At 36.1% G+C, this 21,498-nt stretch overlaps 1 protein-coding gene across 2 annotated transcripts in view; it reads right to left on the minus strand.

Annotated features, from left to right (window-relative positions):
• Positions 1 to 1,501: 1,501 nt before the first annotated feature.
• The window catches only part of TMTC2 (transmembrane O-mannosyltransferase targeting cadherins 2), a 236,895-nt gene continuing 216,898 nt past the window's right edge, over positions 1,502 to 21,498 (minus strand). For both annotated transcript variants that reach the window (XM_082280656.1, XM_082280657.1), the window contains exon 12: positions 1,502 to 4,321. In XM_082280656.1, coding sequence (XP_082136782.1) covers positions 4,142 to 4,321 — 180 coding nt within the window. In that variant the 3' untranslated portion in view covers positions 1,502 to 4,141. The remainder of the gene's footprint in view (positions 4,322 to 21,498) is intronic.

Below are 21,498 nucleotides of genomic sequence, written 5' to 3' on the forward strand. Positions count from 1 at the left end.
CATTCTTCCAGTGTCACACTACTGAATCTCAGGCAGACTAAATATCAGTATCTGTGTGAAACAAGGCAGGGACTTTTCAAATTGCAGGGTCAGTCTAACTAAGGGAGCCTATATAACATCTGCTCCTAACTCAGCTGCTGGTGACTGTTATCAGATGTGAACTGGAAGCAGTGTCTCTCCCATGCTACCTGCAGCCACCTCTGTCAGGCAAAGCTATGGGAATGCCTACAACAGAGGCCCAAGCCAGATCCAAATGAGCTGGTATACTTACACAGAATAATTTAGTGCCTTACCTTTCTACTAGTTGAAATCCCAGAAGTGATACAGCCATCCATACCAGCTACCGAGAGCAAGTTCAGATGGGTCTGTGAAAGCAGGACTAAAAAAAAATCACCAGAGAGCTGTCATGTGCCTCCATCAGAAATGGAGATGTAGCAAGAATCTGCTGCCTGATTCTTGGAAGGCAGAAACATTGGAAACATAGCATAAGGCAGACAGAACAGGATCTACAAAAAAAGGCTTCAGAGCTAAGGTGCCAGAGCAGGAGCTCAAGCCCATGCTTAGAATCTATTTCCACAAGAAACGAGTGACACAGTTCAGATGATTCTTTGCATACTCTGCATTCATCATCTGCCATTTATCAACACCTACTCAGGCAAAGAATGTCTGAAGGTGAGGCGTGACCTTCAATAAAAATAAGGCATGACAGGTGAATTTTCAATTCAGTGACCCAAAGCCTCTCTACAGCTCTGTTCATGCCCATGCACGTTTTTCAACCGTAGAGCAAACCTATCAATGCATGGGACCTGAATGAACAGAACTAGGAAGGTATAAGAATATTAATACGGCACTGAGCTAAGAATGCTCTGTCCATAGAAGATTAAGAGGAAGCCAAAAGGCCAAAGAACCAAGTCGTTTCATAATATCTCTGTGCAGGAAGCCAGAAGATTTGAAACTCATCACATGACACAGCAGCACGAGGAAAAGGTGACCTCATACATGAAAAAGACTTCGTATGTAAGCAAAATCTGCTCTCCAGCTTTTGCACCCAATTACATTTTAGCAACATTTTTACTGACATCGTGTTTGTATGTAAATATAAAAGTATTTTATAAATATATTCATCAGCTTTTATTCCTATAAAGTTTAGATACAATAATCAAATATGATCATTATCAACCCTTTGGCCTGATTTTGTGAGTATAAATATTAAAAAAGGCTTGCAGGGAACCTTTTTTGAAAATATCCACTGAAGTCTAACTGCAATAGGGCATAGAAAAAAGCCAAATGTGACAGGTTCTGTTTTACTTATGCTATACATTTCTCCCATGCAAAAAATAATCAAGAATACTCATTACATTAGAACAATTAAAAAAACCCAAGTGTTGTTACAGTAATACAAAGGAATACACAGTGAATTAGTTATCAATGCTTTATTATTGAAAACAAAATTGAAATTCTTTTATCTGGCACATAAACAATTATTTCTACAAAAAGGAAAGCCTACAAATCTGATAATTTATACAAATAACAGTTTTTCAAAAAATAAAATTTTAATTTAGTAAACTTGTCTTGTGCTCTTTTATTTGTTTTTAGCACTGTCTGCAGTAATCCACCATAAATCCCTGAGCAGAGAGACATATTTTAAACATGTTTTAAATTTATCCCAAAAGAAGAAAGTTATCAAGCTCAGACCTATATTAAAAAAATGTATTCAGGGACATTCTTGGTAAATTTATGGTAGTCCTTTTTTCTTTTTCTTTCGTTGTTTTTTTTTTTTAAGAAATAAACAAAACCAGTAATCAATGCAAGCATGACACCGTATCACAGGAGTGCTCCCCTCTTCCCCCTTTTGTGCAATGAATAAAAATTACCAAACAAGAATAAGTACAAGTTGAAGGAGACAAATAAACTGGTGAATGGTTAAGACCAAGAAGCCATCGAAGTTTGATGGCAGTTGAGCAAATAAAGCTGCAGGATACCACAGTTCTATACCAAGCTCAGTTACAGTTACTATCTATTTCTGTATCTTTTCCCAGAAAGTCAGTAAAGCAGGAGAATAAGTTCAAGCTACCATTGTATTCTAACATTGCTTTCAACGATAAAGTAGAAATTCAACTTTTGATCCTTCAATTTTGCTTTTCCAGCAAGAACATTATTTGAGAAAGACTTGACACACTCCACAAAACCAGACAATCTTGCCCCTCTGGCCCTTCTGGTGGGCCAGTTGTAAACTTAGCAACTTATGGTATTTTAGTGAGCAAGAGGAAAGAAAAGAAAACACACATTACTACAGTTTTTCTACTATACTGACTTTGAAACAGCTATTCCCCAATCTATTTCAATACAGATGTAAAATCCAAGTGTAAGGGGAGAATGACCAAGAAGGTAGAGTATAACTCAAGTGTTCTCTTTCCCATTCGGTACGTACACCAACCACAAAACAAATGCAAGTAAAACCAAATAAAAGAATTAGCAACCCTTAGAGACTGTTGTGTTAATGGCAGGTAACATTGCTGCAGTCAAGTAATAAATAAATAAATACAGCAAAGTGTTCTTCTCTACATTTTTGTTGGAATGGTGCTCAACAGTTAAAAAGGAATACATAAACTAAAAACCCCAAACCCTTTCTCAGCAATAAAGAGTTTTTAAGAGAAGATCCTGAAGAAGCTTCAGTTCAAGGTGCTCTACCACTTTAACATTTTATCTATCATTATGAAAGGAATACTGAAGCAGATACCGAAGGGCCATTAAATGAAATAGCAAATTGTCTTACAAGCAATACTACTTATTCCAAAGAAAGAAAGCAGTTAACAAATGTCCTGGAAAAAAAATTACTAAAGCTTCATACACTTCAATTCAAAATAAATTATTTTTACATTTAAAATCTGAAGACCAAAACAGTAATGAGGCTAAATCATTCTGAAACAGAAATAAATTGAACCTCACCAAAGGCGTATTTAGATATTTGACAGCTCCGTGGCTAGCATGTGTCAGAATACAAACATAATGCTAACATTTGGTTAGAATCTGAATAGATTTGTTTAAAACACCAACAATGTGAAAAGTAACTGGCAACCACCATTATGGATTCCTCTTAATCTACACTATTTTAAGCATGATTGAATCGAGTCCCTTCAGTTATTTGCTAGCCTCATCAATGTATAACACTCCCTTTTCTCTGAGTTGCTCATGAAGTCTCATTTTAGCATATCCAAGCACTAATATCTTCAAATCTCATTTTAATTAGTTGTTGCAAAAATATCATATGCAGAGTCCAATTTAAAGTTAGACTTATCTGACAGCAAAGTAAAGAGAGTCAAACACATTATTTTATAATACCAATTATTTTTTTCTAAGATGACAGTCTGATCACACTGATTTAGTATCCGGGCAAACATCACTCTTGCTTGTATTACTAAATCACACCTCTGGTCTTTTTTTTACCAGCCTACATACTACTTCTGATGTAGAATACAGACAGTTCCTTGGTCATTCTGTCTACCTCACAGAAATTTGACTGTACATCTCAAGAAAACTGCACTGTAAGTTAACAAGCTGAAGTAACCGGCATATTCTCAGTAAACAATTTTGAATGCTGTCATCTAATCATGTGACAGGTTTGAAAAAGATTGGCCATATAAGCTGTGAAATTGATTAGCAAGTGGTTCAAGAGTGAGATACAGCAGCATTAAGACAAACTGCAAACACATTGGATTTAGTACACATTTTAATGAGTTACAGTATCAGCAAAATACTTTGACCTCCTATTACCATTTTAACTCCCATATGGCTTAGTATATACTGTGCAATTTTCCCTTTGTATTTCTGTGACAGTATACATTTCAAGTACCCACCCAAAAGTAAGCAATATGGGATTTGTAATTATTTATCAAATACACCAAAACAACTTCTCTCATGTGCCACTGTTCCAAATATTTTTGTTGCGTAACAAGTTCTTCATGAATACCTCAAAGTCTCCCTTTTTCTATTTATCTAGCAGAACAGCTTCTCCTAGCAGCAGTTAGGACCTCTGATCCTTTCAGTCAAGTCCAACAAGTTCTCTGACCTGACAACTGTGTGGAAGTTCTAGTTTGTGGGTTTAATCACTTTAAGGAAAAGAAGTTCAGAGTTTTCATCATCATGTTTTGGATGTTTTCAAACCTTGTTTCTCCATGATATTCCACAATTTGCGAAGATTGGACTGGGTGATGACATCATCAGGTTTAAGTTGAAGAGCAAGGAGGTAGTTTTCTTCAGCCTCTTTCAGTTTACCATTCAGATGGAGAATGGCTCCCAGATTCATTAGGGCAGCAGGATACTGGTACAAATAAAAAAAAAAAAGAAAAGTAAGGAGGAATATTACAAATATTTTCAATTTTTCTTTTCAGACAATCTTCTTCCACCTAAGTTATTCCCTTATGTTTGCTGACTTTTCATGGAAGCAATTTAGTAATTTAAGCAAATACAGATAACAAGTAAAAGTTTCTGAACAGCTGCTGTGTACTTTGTGCTTTAAACAGGTCAAGTTCTTGTGTCTACAGACATATGACTTCTCTCTTTAATGAGAAAACACAGAACTCAGTAAGCTTTAAATGTGGTAATGTTGGCATAACACAGGTTCTAAGAGAAAATTAAAGTAATCCAAGAGTGAATTAGCAACAAGAATTTAATTTTAATCAAACTCATTGCCAATAAAGAGTTTATAATCACTGGGAATAGTTAACACATTGGAACTTATCCCTTTCTTCTCTTTGTTTTAATTGTGACTGGTAGAAAATATAATTTTTTCTCAGAATATAAGAATGTTCAGGGGTTCTAGGATATCCATATAGATTCAGGCTGTGGCAATTATTTCTTAATGAATGATTGAATAAAATTAATTATGGTGGAAACACATGCTATTTAATAACAAAGATGTTAAAATTTCATAACAAATCAATTTAAAGGCTTATGTTACTAACAATTTTTTCGTGTTTAGCTAAGACAAAATGCTTAGCTTGTTTTTATTTTTTTTATCTCTAGGTTATTCCATTATGAAATAATAGGTTCTTCATGATAATAACATGCCTGGTCACTGGAGCTAACAAATATTACAAGGGCAGAAAAGCACATTTATGAAGATGAAGAGAACAGTCTAACCTACCTTTTGGCAAGTACCAAAGGTATTCACATCCTAGTGAGAGCACAGTAAAGGCATTTATCAAACTAGTACCTTGCATTTTAAAGAAAAAGGGGAAAAAATATACCACACAAAGTTCACTATGGTTCTCCCCCTCAGGTCAAAGTTTCAATGAGCTTCAGAAAAATTCACTTTTGACATCACATAGTTTTGCCTCAGAGGATAAGTGTTTCAAGTCACCACTCATCAGTGTTCTGCTCAAAACACCATATTCAAAATGTGAAGCCACATGGCATATCAGCTTCAGAGTACTGTGACAGGGTGCTGGTACGCTTTAGAAGCCCTTTAGTGACAATAACTTCAGGAAAATGGTTAGACACTGGAACAGGTTGCCAGTGAAGCTGTGGATATCCCATCCTTGGAAGTGTTCAAGTCCAGGTTGAAGGGGGCTCTGAGCAATCTGGTCTAGGTGTCCCTGCTCATGGCAGGAAGGCTGGGATTGGATGATCTTCAAGGTTCCTTCCAACCCAAACCATTCAATGATTCTATGAAAATATGTGAGGTAGAAGGCAATAAAATATGCTCTACAGTTGGTCTCCCAGACTGTTGTGGCAAGAGGAAATGATTATGATGAGGAAGACTTACCTTTGTTCCAAACCTCTCCACTACAAAGTTAAACTCATTATTCTTATCCTTTTTAATCAAGCTTCAACAAAATTGCCATAATTCCTACGTCCAACACCTAAATTTTGTGGTGAAAATGTTCAGATAATTCTAATGTTTTATATCTTACAAATATTTCATGCTTTTTCATGCTTCTTTTAACTTGCTTCTTTTAACCTACGAATATATGCATCACAAAAACTCATACAAAACTGCAATGCATCAAATTTTCAGAGCAAATGGTTTCCAGAGTTTCAAAATTAAGCAAAACAAAATTAGTTCAGCTCTCCTTATTGTAAACATCACAATGCTAATGCAGGGCAATCTGAAGATATAATTTTAAGTTTTATTTTTTTCATGCTTTACCCTGACAGATTTTTTCCACCTTCTGTAAGTCAGTTACTTCATTCTACTGAGAATCAAACAAACAAAAAACTCCAGCTGGGTTTTATATAGTTGTATCAGTTAAATACTCTCCAAAAGAAGGGAAATTAGGCCCCTAAAAAGCAATCTATGCTACAGGTAAATCATATTGGTAGCCATATTTTCATAGCTCCACCTTTGAAGTGCCAGTCTTGCATGCTATTTTATAATAAAATAATATACTCCTTACTTACAGATGTTCTGGGTGCTAATTGTTGCTATTAAAGTGAAGAATGCTTGGAAATCAGCTCCCATGTATATGGATGACTGTCTAAATATCCCCATATCTAATTTATTTTTAGACTTCAGATTGTTTGATAGAATTTTCTCAAATCATGAGTAGGAATGTCCATTTCCTCTACTCATGCTATTTCTTTGTTTAATGAGAGTTCATGACTGAAAGAGCTTTCTTCAAGTCATTGACACACAGCTGTCTTCTCACTTGAATTATAACTATGTGCACATGTTTGCACAAAGACAAAGGTTACAGTGGATAAGGACTAAAAAAATTTTAAACCTGGAAAAACTCATATAAATAAGACACATGTTTAAATGTGCTCCAAGCTAATTCTACAGCATTCACAAAACCTACTGTGCAGGAAATAACTCAGTTGTATCATATGGCTTCCAGAATTCCTCTCCATTTCCTCCATGCCTTCCTGAAAATATGGTGCGTGTATGGGACTAATCAAGAACTTCATATATGTAAGACTATATGCCTAGCTAAGAAATTCTTCTACCATCATGTCTTCAATTTGATATATCACTTCACAAGAGCAAGCAACAAAAACAAATAAAAAGAACAAACTGCATGCTTTTTAACTGAAATTTTCCAACTTCTACACATCATTCCTGATTTCCTGGAGGCCTAACAAATACTATTAATGCTGTACACAAATGTATCCATGGAAAATGTGAACTGATAAATCATTTCAGGTAGTACTGAAAGTTCATTCCAACTCCTTTACATTTTAAATAAAGAAGTGCACAGGATTTTGGAAAGACTGCTCCCTAACTTTCTAGGATATCAGTCACCCCAATAGGTATGGTTTATTGTAACAGTCACAAGCATTTTGTGTGTCCGCAAGATTCTACATCGGTGCCATTGCTCTCTGACACCAATAAAGGATGGTCAGAGGATAAGAGAGCAAGAGACATTTGCTATAGTTTTTCTTCATTGGTTGTCTTTTATTAAAGACAGCTGATAAAACTTTTCAGTACGTTAACAAAGGCAGTCAGCAGCTACCACTGCAATAACATGGGACTTGTAGCACTGTATAACAAATGACACCACCTACTACTTCAGAGACTTGAAAGGAGAAACAGGCCTGCCTTCATTTCCTTCTGGAGACAGATGCTTTACATCAAAAATAGCTGACTGGCATTTCTATTGAGGTTATAAATGCTGTCTTTTATGGTCTATTTGGAATTACTCCCTTTATTAGCATTTTATCGTGGTGTGCTTGTTTCCTTAGTGGCTTTTTGGGGGTGGTGGGGGAAGGTGCTCATGGGGAGGAGGGGAGAAGAATAACAGAGTAGTTAATGAATAATGAAATAACACAAGGCAAGCATTTAGTTGCCTGAGGTGGTTTTGGTTTACATTGATGACAGTTTTTCCAAATTTTCCCTAGAGTACCAAAAAAAGGAGAGCACTGGGCCATGCAAAAGTATTATCATACAGATCTCTCTAAAATTAGAGAACTATAGAATCTTCAAATAATTCAAAATCATTCTGAGTAGTATTTCAGGATTACACTAATGTAACCACATGCAGTACTGGACCCATAAACAGAATCAATCTTAATGACATGGACGATGAATTGCCTCCTTGTTTGTCATCTCTGGCTCCACACACAGAAAGTGCCATAGCAGAAGTACAGCCCCAAACATAAGACAATTTTACTCCTACATGGCCTCAGAAGTTATGGAGAGACAAACAAATACAAAAACACTTAGCCTAGGTACAAATATACCATGGCAGACAAGTATGAACAAACAACAGTCCAAACACAAGCAAGGAAATCTGAAATTGTTTTCCTCAAAGCTCTGCTTACAGATGACCTTCTCTGCTCAACCCCACAGAGGTCAGGGCAGTAGATTCTGAGATGACAGTGCATTTTGTTGATGCTGGGGAACTTGTAAGGAAATTTTTACTCCAGTAGAATCACAAGTGCAAGATACTTCTCAATTACCCATTTTAAAAAGACACTGAAAAGATGTTGCCAAAATCCATCTTGCTCTTAAGGAATTACTGCTTGTGTGATATTGTAGATGTTTCAAAACAACCCCAGGACTATAGAATGAATACTGTTATAAGCATGGCCAACCTACCAGAAACACAGAGGCTGTGTATTGTTTTAATAAAGTCCAATTAAGGACACTTATTCTTTTACGGGCTCCTTTTGAATTAAGTCCATACTTCCAGAAGGACACAAAATATCAATCACAAATGAATATTTCATGCCAGTACTTCTAGTTCAAAAGGGGTGAAGAATTCAGATACTCTCTTCGATAACCAAAGACACTTAGGTGGTACATTGACTGAGTAGTCAAACAGTGTCTTAGTTGCAGAATGGCTCACTAGGCATGAGAGAAAAGCACAGGGGACTGCTGCATCTGATCAGTGGCCACTGGGTAATATGCTGTCATGCCCTTTTTTATCCTCCTACAGTGATTGCAAGAATTTTCTCTTGAACTGTTATTACAGATATTATTGCTACAGCACAGTATTTTCCAAAACAATCAAAATGTCTATAGCTCTTTTTTTTATCACTAAAAATAACTGTAGACAACAGAATCATTTCAGGTGTGGCACTTGCTTTTGACAGATACCACAACTTTGGAGCAAAACCACGACCTTGGAGTTACTCAAGGTGGAAACATGCTACTTTAAGGCATGGTGTGGGCAGAGCAGGTAGAAGGAGAAGCAGGGGAGGGACATGCAGCAAGATGATTGCTGCCAACTGGATCTCACTCTCCAATGTAATACATTGACAACATTGTAAATTCATCAGTGGCACATGGAAGCAGACCTTTCTATAGGAGTGATCTGGTGTTCCCAGATAAACCAAGTGGCAGTTATGGAGAGAGACTCATGTTTCTGCCTGGTTCTCTACACTATAAGGCTTCTAAAGAACTGCAGTTTGCATATGCTGTGTCTGGTATTTTGTCCCAAACAGCACATGAACCACAACTAAGACACTGATCTCCAGTAAGCTGGCTAAGAAAACAAAAATCAGTAGTCTAGGTACTGATAATTTGGTGCAAAAAACATTCTGGATCAAGATGACAGGATGTATGTCAAAGTACAATAGATCAGACAGAATAAAAAAGCTAAAATTCAAAGTTGAAAGGGATTTCCTGTGTCATCATCCCAGACAGCAAAACATTCAGTTCTGCTGGAAAACAAATAAACAAAAAAAATCAGCATCTTTGCAAGCTCTTGAAATGGAAAAATGCTCTGCAACTGTTCCTCTACAATAGCTAAGTAGCTAAGTACATCACTTAAATTGCAAATCTGCTTATGAACAATTTTAGTAAGTATGCTTTTGTGTCAAAAACAGTTTTCAGTTTAAACAGTTAAGAGGGGAAATGGACAGGAAAACATTTACCCTGCCAGTACTAATTTGAACACAGAGCACAGTTTCCACTGTTGTATTAGTCAGAAAAGGACCTAAACATCTCTGCTGCAAAGGGAACCTGTGTCCCTCTCTAATTACCTTAAGAATGACTAACATAAATAGCTTTATAAAGCTAAACAACAATAAGCCAAGGCTCTAGAGGGGAGTGGATCCTTGGATTCAGTCATCATCTTTAAGAGTAGTATGTTGCTAACACCAAATAGAGAATAACCTTACCTATTATTTACTAATATGTCATTAAACAGGAAGAGACCTCATTTACTGTTCACCAAACCAACAAATTATTGACTTCCAGGGAAGGTGAACACCCTGCAAAAAAAACGGGCCTCCAAAGAAATAATGAATAAATAAATGAATGAAAAAATAAAAAGATTTTAAAAAGCAAATAGGAATAAAATAGTTTCTGTTGAATACTATTTATATATAGTCTCAGGTTAGGATAATATAGCAAGCTAGTAAAGCAGAAGAACAGAATGAATTAATACCTATCCACCTTAACACCTGATGATACTACAAAAACATTAGTTTATGCGTACCTTTTAAATTTTTCTTTATTCTTTTATATTTTAATACTCTCATCTGGACACCTAAAGCAGGTGCCACTTTAACCTGCCTGGTGAAAGGAGGGTATACATGGAAATTGTAAGCATCTAACCTTGTGTATTTTGAAACACTGGAGACTCTCCCATCTCAAACTGCAAACTACATGATATGTGCATTTAAAGCCAGAAGGAAGGGTTTCTCACCATTTTTTTCCTATTTATGGATGACAGATGTGGGAGTCTTCATCCACAAGTATACCATGAAATTATTTAGTTTGCTTGTAGAGTGAGACATCAGCACCATTAAGGACACCCACAGCTGTGACTCAGGGAAAAGTTCTAGACTTAGCATAGGAAGGAAGCAGCAAGCAGTCTACTTTGTTTCTCAAATTATCACATCAATAGGGGACATTTTACTACCAATGTTCTCCAGCCAGTGGGGACTTTTTCCTTAACATCTTGTTCATCTCAACCCTCAGAGACTGCTCAGCATACTATAAACACAATTATCCAAAACTAAACAAGCATATATGGATATAAGTTACATCTTGATGCTGGAAAACTATCTACCACTGGCCTTTATGCAAGTTCAGGGTATGCCAGTTTATGTATCAGCAAGTTAACAAAAGCATGTTAAAGGCTGATAACAACAGAGAGGATGATAACAACAGCTGAAAACATCCTACAAAAATGTACCTGATTTCTCATATGTACTTAATGTACTCATAATTTCTGTGTATCTAGACATTTTTTCCAAATGGTCATGCAACAATTGCTTTGGTTTATGGTTGAAAAGTCTCCCAGTAATCACTCAGTTTATATGGAAACTGTGATGGACATTTTTAGATAACATACTTGTATTACCATAATAAAAGCTAAAAAGGAACATACGTTATGAGCATTTCATATTATGGTTGTATTAAAAAAAAAAAAAAAAAAGCAACACTTTCCAGACCTCAAAGTGTTTCTAATTAAGCTTCTTTGCTTCCCAGCTCAAATGCTGTCATCAGTATAGAATAGGATAATCTTATTCATTTTTCCTCACAGTTTAGGATTCCATTTAAAACAAAAAAAAAAATCAAATTATTTAATTTTTGTTTATAGAAATCCAACTGTGCTCTAATGTCTGCAATGTGATGATTTTAATATATAGCTATGATTATGTTATAAAACATTTAAGAACTTATTTACCTTATCCAACACAAATATGCTGCATACTAACTAAGTTTCAAGCAAATGAGAAACTTGGTGAACAGAAATGTCATCTGTACTATGATAATGACAAATAAAAATTGCTCAAAATTTTTCAGTAACAGAATTTTGTCCTATTAAGACAAAGTAAATTTATTAAAATGAAAATAAATGTGAGTAAATGTATTTTTGCATGCATTTTCTTTCTAAACCTTGGAAATCAGAAAAGCAAATGGCTTCGTATTGCTGCCTAAAGATAAAGCACACTTTTAACTTAAAAGAAGTGTAAAATGGTAAAAAAAACCCGAACTACTTCACCCAGAAGCTCACATGCAGGGCTGATTAGAATAGCTGTCCACATTAACACAATGAAAACTGGCTAATCTTCAGAGAAAACTAATGTACAGATCATCGGAGTTTTTAAGAGTTTTTAATCACAATTATACTCACAATACTAGCATTAAAACATGTTCATTTTTCTCAAATAAATAAAATGTCATTAGAAAATAAAAGTGTCTGCTGAGAATGAATGCATCATCCACTTATTTTTGCCCAGATACTTATCAAATACATCAGTACACAGAGAAGGTTGTATAGCTCTTCCAAGATGCTGGTAACAGGCATATTGCATTAGAGTTTCTATTTTTGAGTAGAACAGACAACAACTGCAGTTTCAGAAAGAAGTAGTGTTGATTTCTAGTCTTGAAAATTTCACTATGTTCTAGTTAGGGGAATCTCAATATCATGAGATTTCCAGTATTTCAACTCAAATGTTCAGTCAAACATTAAATTTCCAACAAGCCTTTGCACCTTTGTCTCGCAACAGTAGTCAGCTGAATTAAATGCTTGAGAACTAGATTAATATTGGTATGACTGTATGTTTTCCCAAACTATTCAGGTATTTGTTGTTACAAGGCATTGCTTTCAGGCGCATTGTGTAAACCATTATGCAACTTGACACACTTGCTCTGAGCACGAAGAATGATAATTTTGTTAATTTTTTAAGGCTTCCATCATGCACAGTTATTACTAAGACAGCCCACAGACAAAGTGTGCTCTTAGAGCATTACAAAAAGAAAAACCTAGAAGATTTTGAGGCATCACATGTTGTTTTGGGTTGAATTTCAGCCATTATCCCACTCCTCCATTGGAATGCTTTCTGTTTGCTAACTTTCCCTAGACAACAGAACCAATCATTATTCCTCTATTAATAATAATCTCCCTGGCAGGGAAGGACAATGGATGTCTATCACATGAAGTGATACAATTTCCATATTAACATGGTTTATGAATAGTATCTGAAGGTATTTTCAGATTGGTTGAAAACGTAACAGTAGCGCAAGGAAATGTTATCAAGACAATTTTGAAAATAAAAAATAACTACATAACTTTGTAAATAAATAAAAAAAACTTGAGATGACATATTAATTAAAGAACTACAATTTCATTACAGAGTAGGTACAACTGAAAACACTTGAAGAAGTCTTGCTCATAAATATTTTCTTTTCTCAAATTCCAACATGGAAGCCCTATAGTATTTGCATGTCAATCTTTTTTTCTTCCCTTTTGTCCTTTTCATCTGGCTCCTATCACTACCATGCTTCTTACCTAATGCAATAATGTTATGCCCACACTTGTCTTGAATTTGAATTTTACCCACAGAATTATAAGGGCAGCTGAGAAGAGAGGCAAATACTAAAGGTCCTTTGCAAAATGCTGAATTACAGTGTTCTGTGTAATTCATAAAAAATCATGCCTTACTTTTTGGCAGCCAGTAACTTGCAGGTGTCCCCTATACAGTATTTAGCAATTAAATGCACAGTACATGTTAAAATTATTAACTCCCACAGTAAGTGCACGGATTTCATTTTTATTCTTATAGCTTAAAGATTTCAGGGCTGCAGTTTTAGTCTTTTGATCGCTAATAGTAAGATGACTGGGCACTAATTGCTCACTTGGCTTTTACAAGGTTGTGAGTTCTGAAAAAATAAAATTACTTGCAGCTAGGGTAGCCTTATTTACCACACCTGAATAGTGACATGTTTTTACAGTAATTAATATCAATAATGGCAAGATATGTTCAGTGGTAGATCTACACATTCTACTCTGAAAGACTGCACTTGATGCAGCATATGCTGACAAATGCTGTTTATCAAACAAGTTTTCTGTATTTGTCAAATAAGGTTTTAAGAAATGGACACATGAAGCAACAATTTGAATAATATTTTCCTTTTTTAAAAGAGTTTAATTAATTATTTCTGAAGGCACAAGAGGACAATTAATATTTTCAGGACTAGCACCAAGAAATCAAAGTTCAGTTCCTGCCTCTGGACTTCAGTGTTAGAAATTATTCAGTGAAAACAGATGCTTGCTCCAAACTGGATCAGAAAAAACCCTCTATGGCTGGAGCAAAGTATAATCCAGAGCCAGTAGAACTGCTGTGTAATTCTGTAGTTGATGGCTCAGGTTATTTTGCCTCAATTTTCACTACACATATTACTCATTCTATATGAAAATCACAGGATCCCACAGAAACTTAACTTTGAGTTCTACCAGTGAACTCTCTGTTCAAGACCATTTTTCCACCCAAACCAAGAAGTTTGCTCCCTGTGCAATTTCCATGATCTCTGTTCAGAGAGAATTTTCTTCCTCTATTATGGGTAAAACATTAAATTTGTGAACTAATCAGCAAAAAACTCTTATCAATGCAGCTACCTGAACAGAATTTTCCAAAAAGAATTAATAAAGGATCATGTATTGATCTTTCAAAAATTACAGAAAATATGTCTGATAATTTTACGTATTTAAATGCAGTCAGAGTGAAAAAATGAAGTAGAACTACTGCGTTGCAATAAAACTCCACCAAGTAACTCCACCATAAATATATTAATCTTTCACCCTCACAGAATCTAAGAGACATACAGCAAATCTTCCTAAGGAATTCCATCTAGAGGTTTTATTGTGGATTTTATTTACTGTTGCTGTTTTATTGAAAAAAGTTTATACTTTCTTTCATGCTGTAATTGTTTGCAATGAGCTTGAGGCAACCAGATGTTGAGGCAACTGGCACTGTTACAAACCCTAATGTCAGATTAAAGTTATTTATTGTTAAGGAAGACAATCCCTACTGGAACACCTGAAGAATTAGTAAAACTCCCTCATCTTAGTAATAAAGCTGTTCATTGTACGCATTACATTTCAATAGGGTAGGTACACTGGAATGCACATTTGCTCTCCAGTAAAACTAACCGTGGTAAACAGAATCATGTGAATGCAAAATGAAGCATCAATCACAACCAATAAACAGTGGGGTTCAGACAGTCTCAAAAAGGGACTGTTCTTTGGGGGAAACAAGCAGCCATCCATCCCCCTCCACTGCATCTCTTATTTGCAGGCATCTGATCTCTAGACTAACTTTACGAGGCACAAATACATTCAAACTGATACTGAGTTACTCTTAAAAATAAATTTCAAGCAAATTACTTCATACAGACACCTGCCACCCATTCCCTTCCTAGCAGTCTGCAAATGTACAGTTCTTCTCAGGCAGATCTCACACCAAAACCAGCCTCACTACAGGGCATTTCTCCTCTATACACAAAATTACATTAAACCCAAAGGTGTGGGAGGGCAGGGGAGAACACCAGTTGCAGCAAAAAAAAATCTAATAGGATATGTCAATACACAACTAAAAATCATCCCTAGAATGAGAAATACATCAGAACTACAGATCAGCAAGAAAATTAGGAAGCTATTTATTGCAAAACATCCTAATGAGAATGTACAGTTGCTGGGTTTATTTAATGGGCATTAAACCCACTTTCTTATGAGTTCTAATTACACGATAAATGCATTGTATTGTTTCTAGAATCAGCACTAGAACACTCTATTAGGAATAATCTTGCTGGATTCTTTTTTAATTGAGTTCAAACAGATGGTTTAATTTTCGAAATGCTAATCTACTGGTGTGAGTTCTCTATTTCATGGCACTTTATTTCTGATTGACACCAAGGGCTACATTTACCAGGCAAAGGCAATCTTGCTCCCTCCAGGAAGTGATGCAGGCAGCACAGTATCCCCTGCCATATTACAATCAGACTTACTGTAAATCACAATCTAGTGCATAAATCTATCCATGATGCGTCATCTTTGATTCCACAATATCAGCAGAGAGACTGCATCTTTACAAACTACTACCTCTCATCATCTCAAAGCATAATGATTCATTTTATTTAATTCAGTAGTACAAATCTAGACTATTCAGTTTCTTATTAATTAGTTCCAAAAACCTTTTTGAATTATTCAATAAATGAACATCACAGTTGAGTACAAACACAATCATTTTGCAGGTTTTTTTCATTCTTGAAGAGTAAGCACAGGAAAAAAAATCTCTGTCTACTAAGATGTGGATGAAAAACACTAAAACGCTAGATTAAACAAATCTGCACTCCAAGAGACAGGCGCAGCTGACTTCACAGCTTTTTTTTCCTCAAGCAATTTTGATGCTGGACTGAACATATCTATACATGATATAAAGACTTCAGATTCACATAATGAAAAAACATATATATAAAAAAGTGAGATTTCATTCAAGTTAAGTGAGGTGCAGTCCTACAAAATTTCTGTATCAAGATCTTGACAATTAAATAGCTCAAGTATTATTTGCTATGAGAATGCCTTCACTTTGGAGAACTTATGAGCTTTCCATGGAGAATTACATCAACCCATGGTATTGGAAGAACAAGGGTAGGTGGCTGGAGAGAAAACAGAATCTATAAATTAATACTTCCCTGATTAACTTCTTGAGAAACATACTAAACCAATAATAATATGTATGATTTTTGTGAAAACATTGTCTTCTTTTTAGAGATTTAGTCACATAACATTTGGACCCTGTGGGCAACAGAGCCAACAATGGAAAATGGGTGCATAAACCAAAATACCCTGGGGTACTTTTGTTTCTTTTGTGAAGAAAAGAATTTATTAGCATCTCCAAGCAGCACAAGGGATTGCCATCAGACATACTGAAAACCTGGTATGACCTATGTGCTAAGTGAATAGCATGAATTATCAGAGAGTTTCTTTCTCCCAAATTACACGTTTAGCACAAAATTACTGTTTCAGCAGTTCTTGGTAAGAGTAATTGATTATTTAATGAAGTTCTAAGGGTTAAATAAATTAGAAAAGAGGAGTTAGTCTATAGGTGCCTATTTCCACCATTTGTTTTCCCCTTAAGTAAAAACATGTCTATACATTTCACTGTTCATGAATGGCTTGGAAAAACCATTATGTCAATAATTAGCTGTAGAAGGACTAATATTTATGGGAAATTTGTAAACATTTTCATAGCTAAAAATGAAATGAAAAACACTCTGAATTACCATGACAATGAGTTTCTGGCTTACTTTTACCAAGTGTTTTTATGCAGTGTACTGCTTGGAAAACTTTAAGCTAAGGAGAGCTCATAAGATGCTTGCATAATTTCACTTGAAATCAGAATCTACAGAGTCCAATTTATCTCTCATATGCAGGAGAAACAGAAGCAACTCTAAACAAGTCAATGGTGCTACTGCAATGCAGTATCTGTATGAGCAGAAGAAATTCAAATGTATTTTCATTTCAGTCATTTAGAACTTGCACAGACAAAACAGTTCCGTATTGATTAGAATATCAATGTACAACAAATTATTCTAGATGGGAAATAAACAGCAACTTAAAGGCATTTTAATTCAATTTCAAAGCTCACAAATTACACTGAGCAAGCCAATTGATCCCAGACATTTGCATGTTTAACTGCTTGTGTAATCAGGAGAGTACAAATCAACTCCCCATAACCTATCTCTCATGAAGTTGACGATGAGAACTGTAATGACATGATTTCCAGCTTGCTCCTCTGCATCTTACACAAAGATGGATCACAATATTGAGAACTAGATTTAAGTATTCCATAACTGCCCAAAAGCACATTAGATGCTTGCTTTTACAGAGCTGCTACAATGCAGGAGAAAACACATGTAGGATTTTCTGGAGTAAGGCAATAAATATTTTCATGTATTTCCCAAAGGAAATTCAGTGTTTTCCACAGCTGAGTAAATCGGTTTTCAAATTATATAACTCATCCTGATATTGTACTTCAATATTACAGGTAAATATCCCCATTCCAATAGCCTGTATTCTTTCTTTGGCCCCTGATGGAGATCACAGGGATGAAAATGAGGTTTTTTGGTTTTTCTGCTGTATTTTTTTTTAAGGTGGGAGACACCAATATCTGCTGAAGTAGGAATACTTTAGGATTCAGAGCAACAGCCTGTACAGAAGCTTGTCTTGAAGCTGACAATTGTGCACCAAAAAAAACCCCAAATGTGTCTTAAAAATATTTCAAAGGGCCGTGAACAAATATAATTGCAAATATAGAAAGAAATTGTTTTGTTCAAATGAATAAATGCTGTTTTCCCCAAATAGTGGGATGTAAATAATAGATCTGCCTTGGACTAAGCTTCAGACAAGAAGGACCTGAAAGGGGTGAAGCAAAACAACAACAAAAGAAAATTGAGTTAGGGACTAATTATATTTTAAAAAGCTCAGGAGGAGCAGAGAGACTTTGTGCATGGATAACTCCTTACATGGGGAAGTACTGCTATTTCTGTGCAAACACTGACGGTAGAAGTCTCTCTACCTAAAATGAAAGGAAGCTTGCCTTCATTTAATATTAATTTTCTTCAATTTTTCCATTCTGCACAACCTTTAGGCTAGGTCACCCTTGCGCTATGCAGACTGAAAAATGTCACAGCTATTCTGATATCAAATCTCAGAGTCATTTTTTTATGTTTCAACAGGGACAATCTAACCAATTTACAGTAACCAAGAAAGGGCTCCCTTAACCTTTTAAGATCAGAGAGTGATGCCCTCTTTTCGATAAGGGTGTTCCACTATGTCCTCTCCCAGTGGAGCTGATCCATGCCTAAGCATCCCACCCCTGTACCTCTCCGAAGTCAAACTATCAAAAACATGTCATCTGGAAATACAGTTCACATCAGTCATGCCTATTCTTTTTATTAGGATGCCACAGTACTTGTTTTAGTCCCTAAAAGCCCTGCATTCCCTATAATGATTGGTTCAGTCTTCAGCAGGAAGAGAGGAAGAATTGGATCCTGGGAAGTTTTCTTTTTCCTCACACCTTCAACAGAAGGAAAGAAAGGAGGCATTTTCAGGAGGCCAAGAGCATTGCTGGGCTGGAAGGAATCCACAGCTATTCATCTTATTGAGGCAGAAAGTTTGGCACACACTGAGGAAGCCTTAACCAATGCAAGGCTTAGCAGCAGCTGGTGCTAGTAGTAGGAAGATGTGCAGCCCTGACACAGGGCAGGAGAAGCTGGGAGCGTCTCAGAGAGCACACGGGCAGTCAACAGAAGCTCCTTCTGTTCCACAAGGCCCACTTTTCAACTTTCAGTATAGGCAAACAACTGAACAGATCAATCTGCTGGATGCTAACTACTTAAAAATACAGCTTTGTGGTCATGCCATAGCACCAGTAGATAAAGATAAAATACTACCATGTGTTCATTATTTTGAATAAAGAAGTAAACAGGCAAAACAACACTTTAAAACAAGGATTTGCAGCTGGAAATTGTGATGTTTTACTGGCAATAATACATAGTGTTAAAACAATATATATACTGTTTCTCTAAGGAAATAATGTCAGCTTTATCTGTACTATGCTCCAGAAATCAGGAGTATGGATGGCAAGGCACTTCAATTGCATTTGGGTAACAGGCACTAGGTAGACCTGCTCAAAAGAGCTGCAGGAGCAACAGATACATTACTGGTGAGGAATCTGCTATATCTCTGGAGCAGGGTGACAATGACATTGGATCCAGGGTAGCCAGTTCTTTGGTCAGCTGGGGATCAGCTGCAGACAATGCAAGAATTGCTGTTAACCCATTCATTACTCCCATCAGCAGCAGATTTAACATAGCAGAAGTACAGAAATTCTCCCTGGCAGTAAAAGGACATGTCCTTAACAAAGCTGGCAAAATGCATTAAAGTTTTTTTCCTCACAATTACTCCAAACCCGGTAAAGCTACAAGAGGCAATTACTGAATTTTCATGAGAAAACCAAATAGGAAAATTTGACACAGAAACACTGAAGGAAAAAATATGTAATAAATCTTGATTACAGATGTTTCAAGACAAAAATGTTACATTCATTTTTTTGAAGATGTATGTACTATTGGAAGTATTTCTTTTCAGAAGTCCTGCCATGAATAAACCCCATGCATTATGAACACTTTCCCTAAGAAGGCAGTGAAAGCCTGTTATCTCTAAGGTGCCTATGAAATTACAGTCAATTATGTAGAAATCACCAGCATTCTTCTTTCAGCAGTTAGACAGCCTGAGGTAGAGCTTATTGCAAGCCTGGAGCCCTTGGCATGAAATCTGCACTCCAGAATTGGGAAAAAAAAAAATAAAAGAAGCACTTGTAGAAACTGCTTTTTAATATGATATTGTGTTAACTGATTACATAAGCCCTTCAATTCAAAAAATGGTTTAGTCCCCCACATCATGATTAAACCATCTAGTGGAAATTGTATTTATTTTGCTTATAGGTACATTTCTCCTTTCCCCCTCACTCTGTGTGTGTGTCTTTATGTATGTTGTTACAGTAAGACATTTAATCAAGCCCTTTTGAAGTGGTAGAGTGGAAACAGCTGTATCTGACAATGTGCTGATGACATGGGGCTTAAAGCTGTCATGAGCTCCAGATTGCAAGCAGCACTAATATGTGGTTGGGATGGTAGTGGCTTGCAGGTCACGGCACCTCCTTGAGGAATGCTCCTAAGCCAATCAGCTCAAGGTGGTGGCTCAAAGTCTTAAGGCTCTGGTGAGCTCGCTTTCATTTAATACTCTTGAGGTCACACTTCAAAGTGCCCTTTCTTCTCAAAAGCCATTGGCCATATGTGGGGGTTCTAGAGCAGCTTTTTAAAGACTGGCTGCTTCAGGCTCAAACTTAAAAAATTAGAAACGCAGCTCTATTACACAAATGATATCTTAAAAGCTGAACAAAGGCCGAAGCTTAAGTCGGTATCTCACATTCTTGTAAAGAATGACAATTTAAAGAGAGTTCCCGGATGCCTGATTTTTCCACAGCAAAGCAAGCCTAAAGCTCACATTTTAGAGTGCCTAACGATTTTTTAAAACAATTTCCTGGTTTGTGAGGATTACAATATGTAGGGCACCCAGAAATCATCTCTGAATACAGCTTTTCTTCAGCAATACTCACACTCAGAATAATTACTGTATAAATGAAACTTACATTTCATTTCTTCATGCAACTGAATTTGTTAAAATTAGACTAATGTGATTAATGTACACTCAAGCCAACATTGCTAAAGCAAACACATATGTGTTTCTCACTGAGAAGGCTCTACAATGATTTTGTTTTGATTTGATCATGGTACAACACACAATGCAGTAATGTATTTTCTGCAAAGCATTCATAAAGATGAAGGGGCTAGGGAGGCTAATCTCTGTAAGTTACCTAAAGAGTTGAAGGAAGAAAAGACAGTCCTGTAAGAAATAATTAATTGCAAATAAAAGTAGGCTTGTTTTCTGAACTGCTTCCTGGATTCCTCTCTACCCCTTGGCTGTCCAGGGGAAGTTGACTCTCCGAAACCTAAAATAGACATAACCTTGAGAATGCTTGCTTCTTCAGTAAAGACAAATTGTTCCCATCTTAAAAGCAGCAGTGTGTTCTACAGAAAATACTGCTATTCTGAAATTTGTCTGGAAATTACTTTCATGGAGGATAAAACCAACCTACTGCAAATAAGGCCAATTGTCAACATTATTAAGAGAACAGCTAGGTCTGTATCTCCAACAATAATACAGCCAGACTTGTTTTTAATTTGCACCCAAG

The sequence above is a fragment of the Coloeus monedula genome (genome assembly GCF_965178545.1).
Source record: "Coloeus monedula genome assembly, chromosome: 4".
Classification (NCBI taxonomy): domain Eukaryota; kingdom Metazoa; phylum Chordata; class Aves; order Passeriformes; family Corvidae; genus Coloeus; species Coloeus monedula.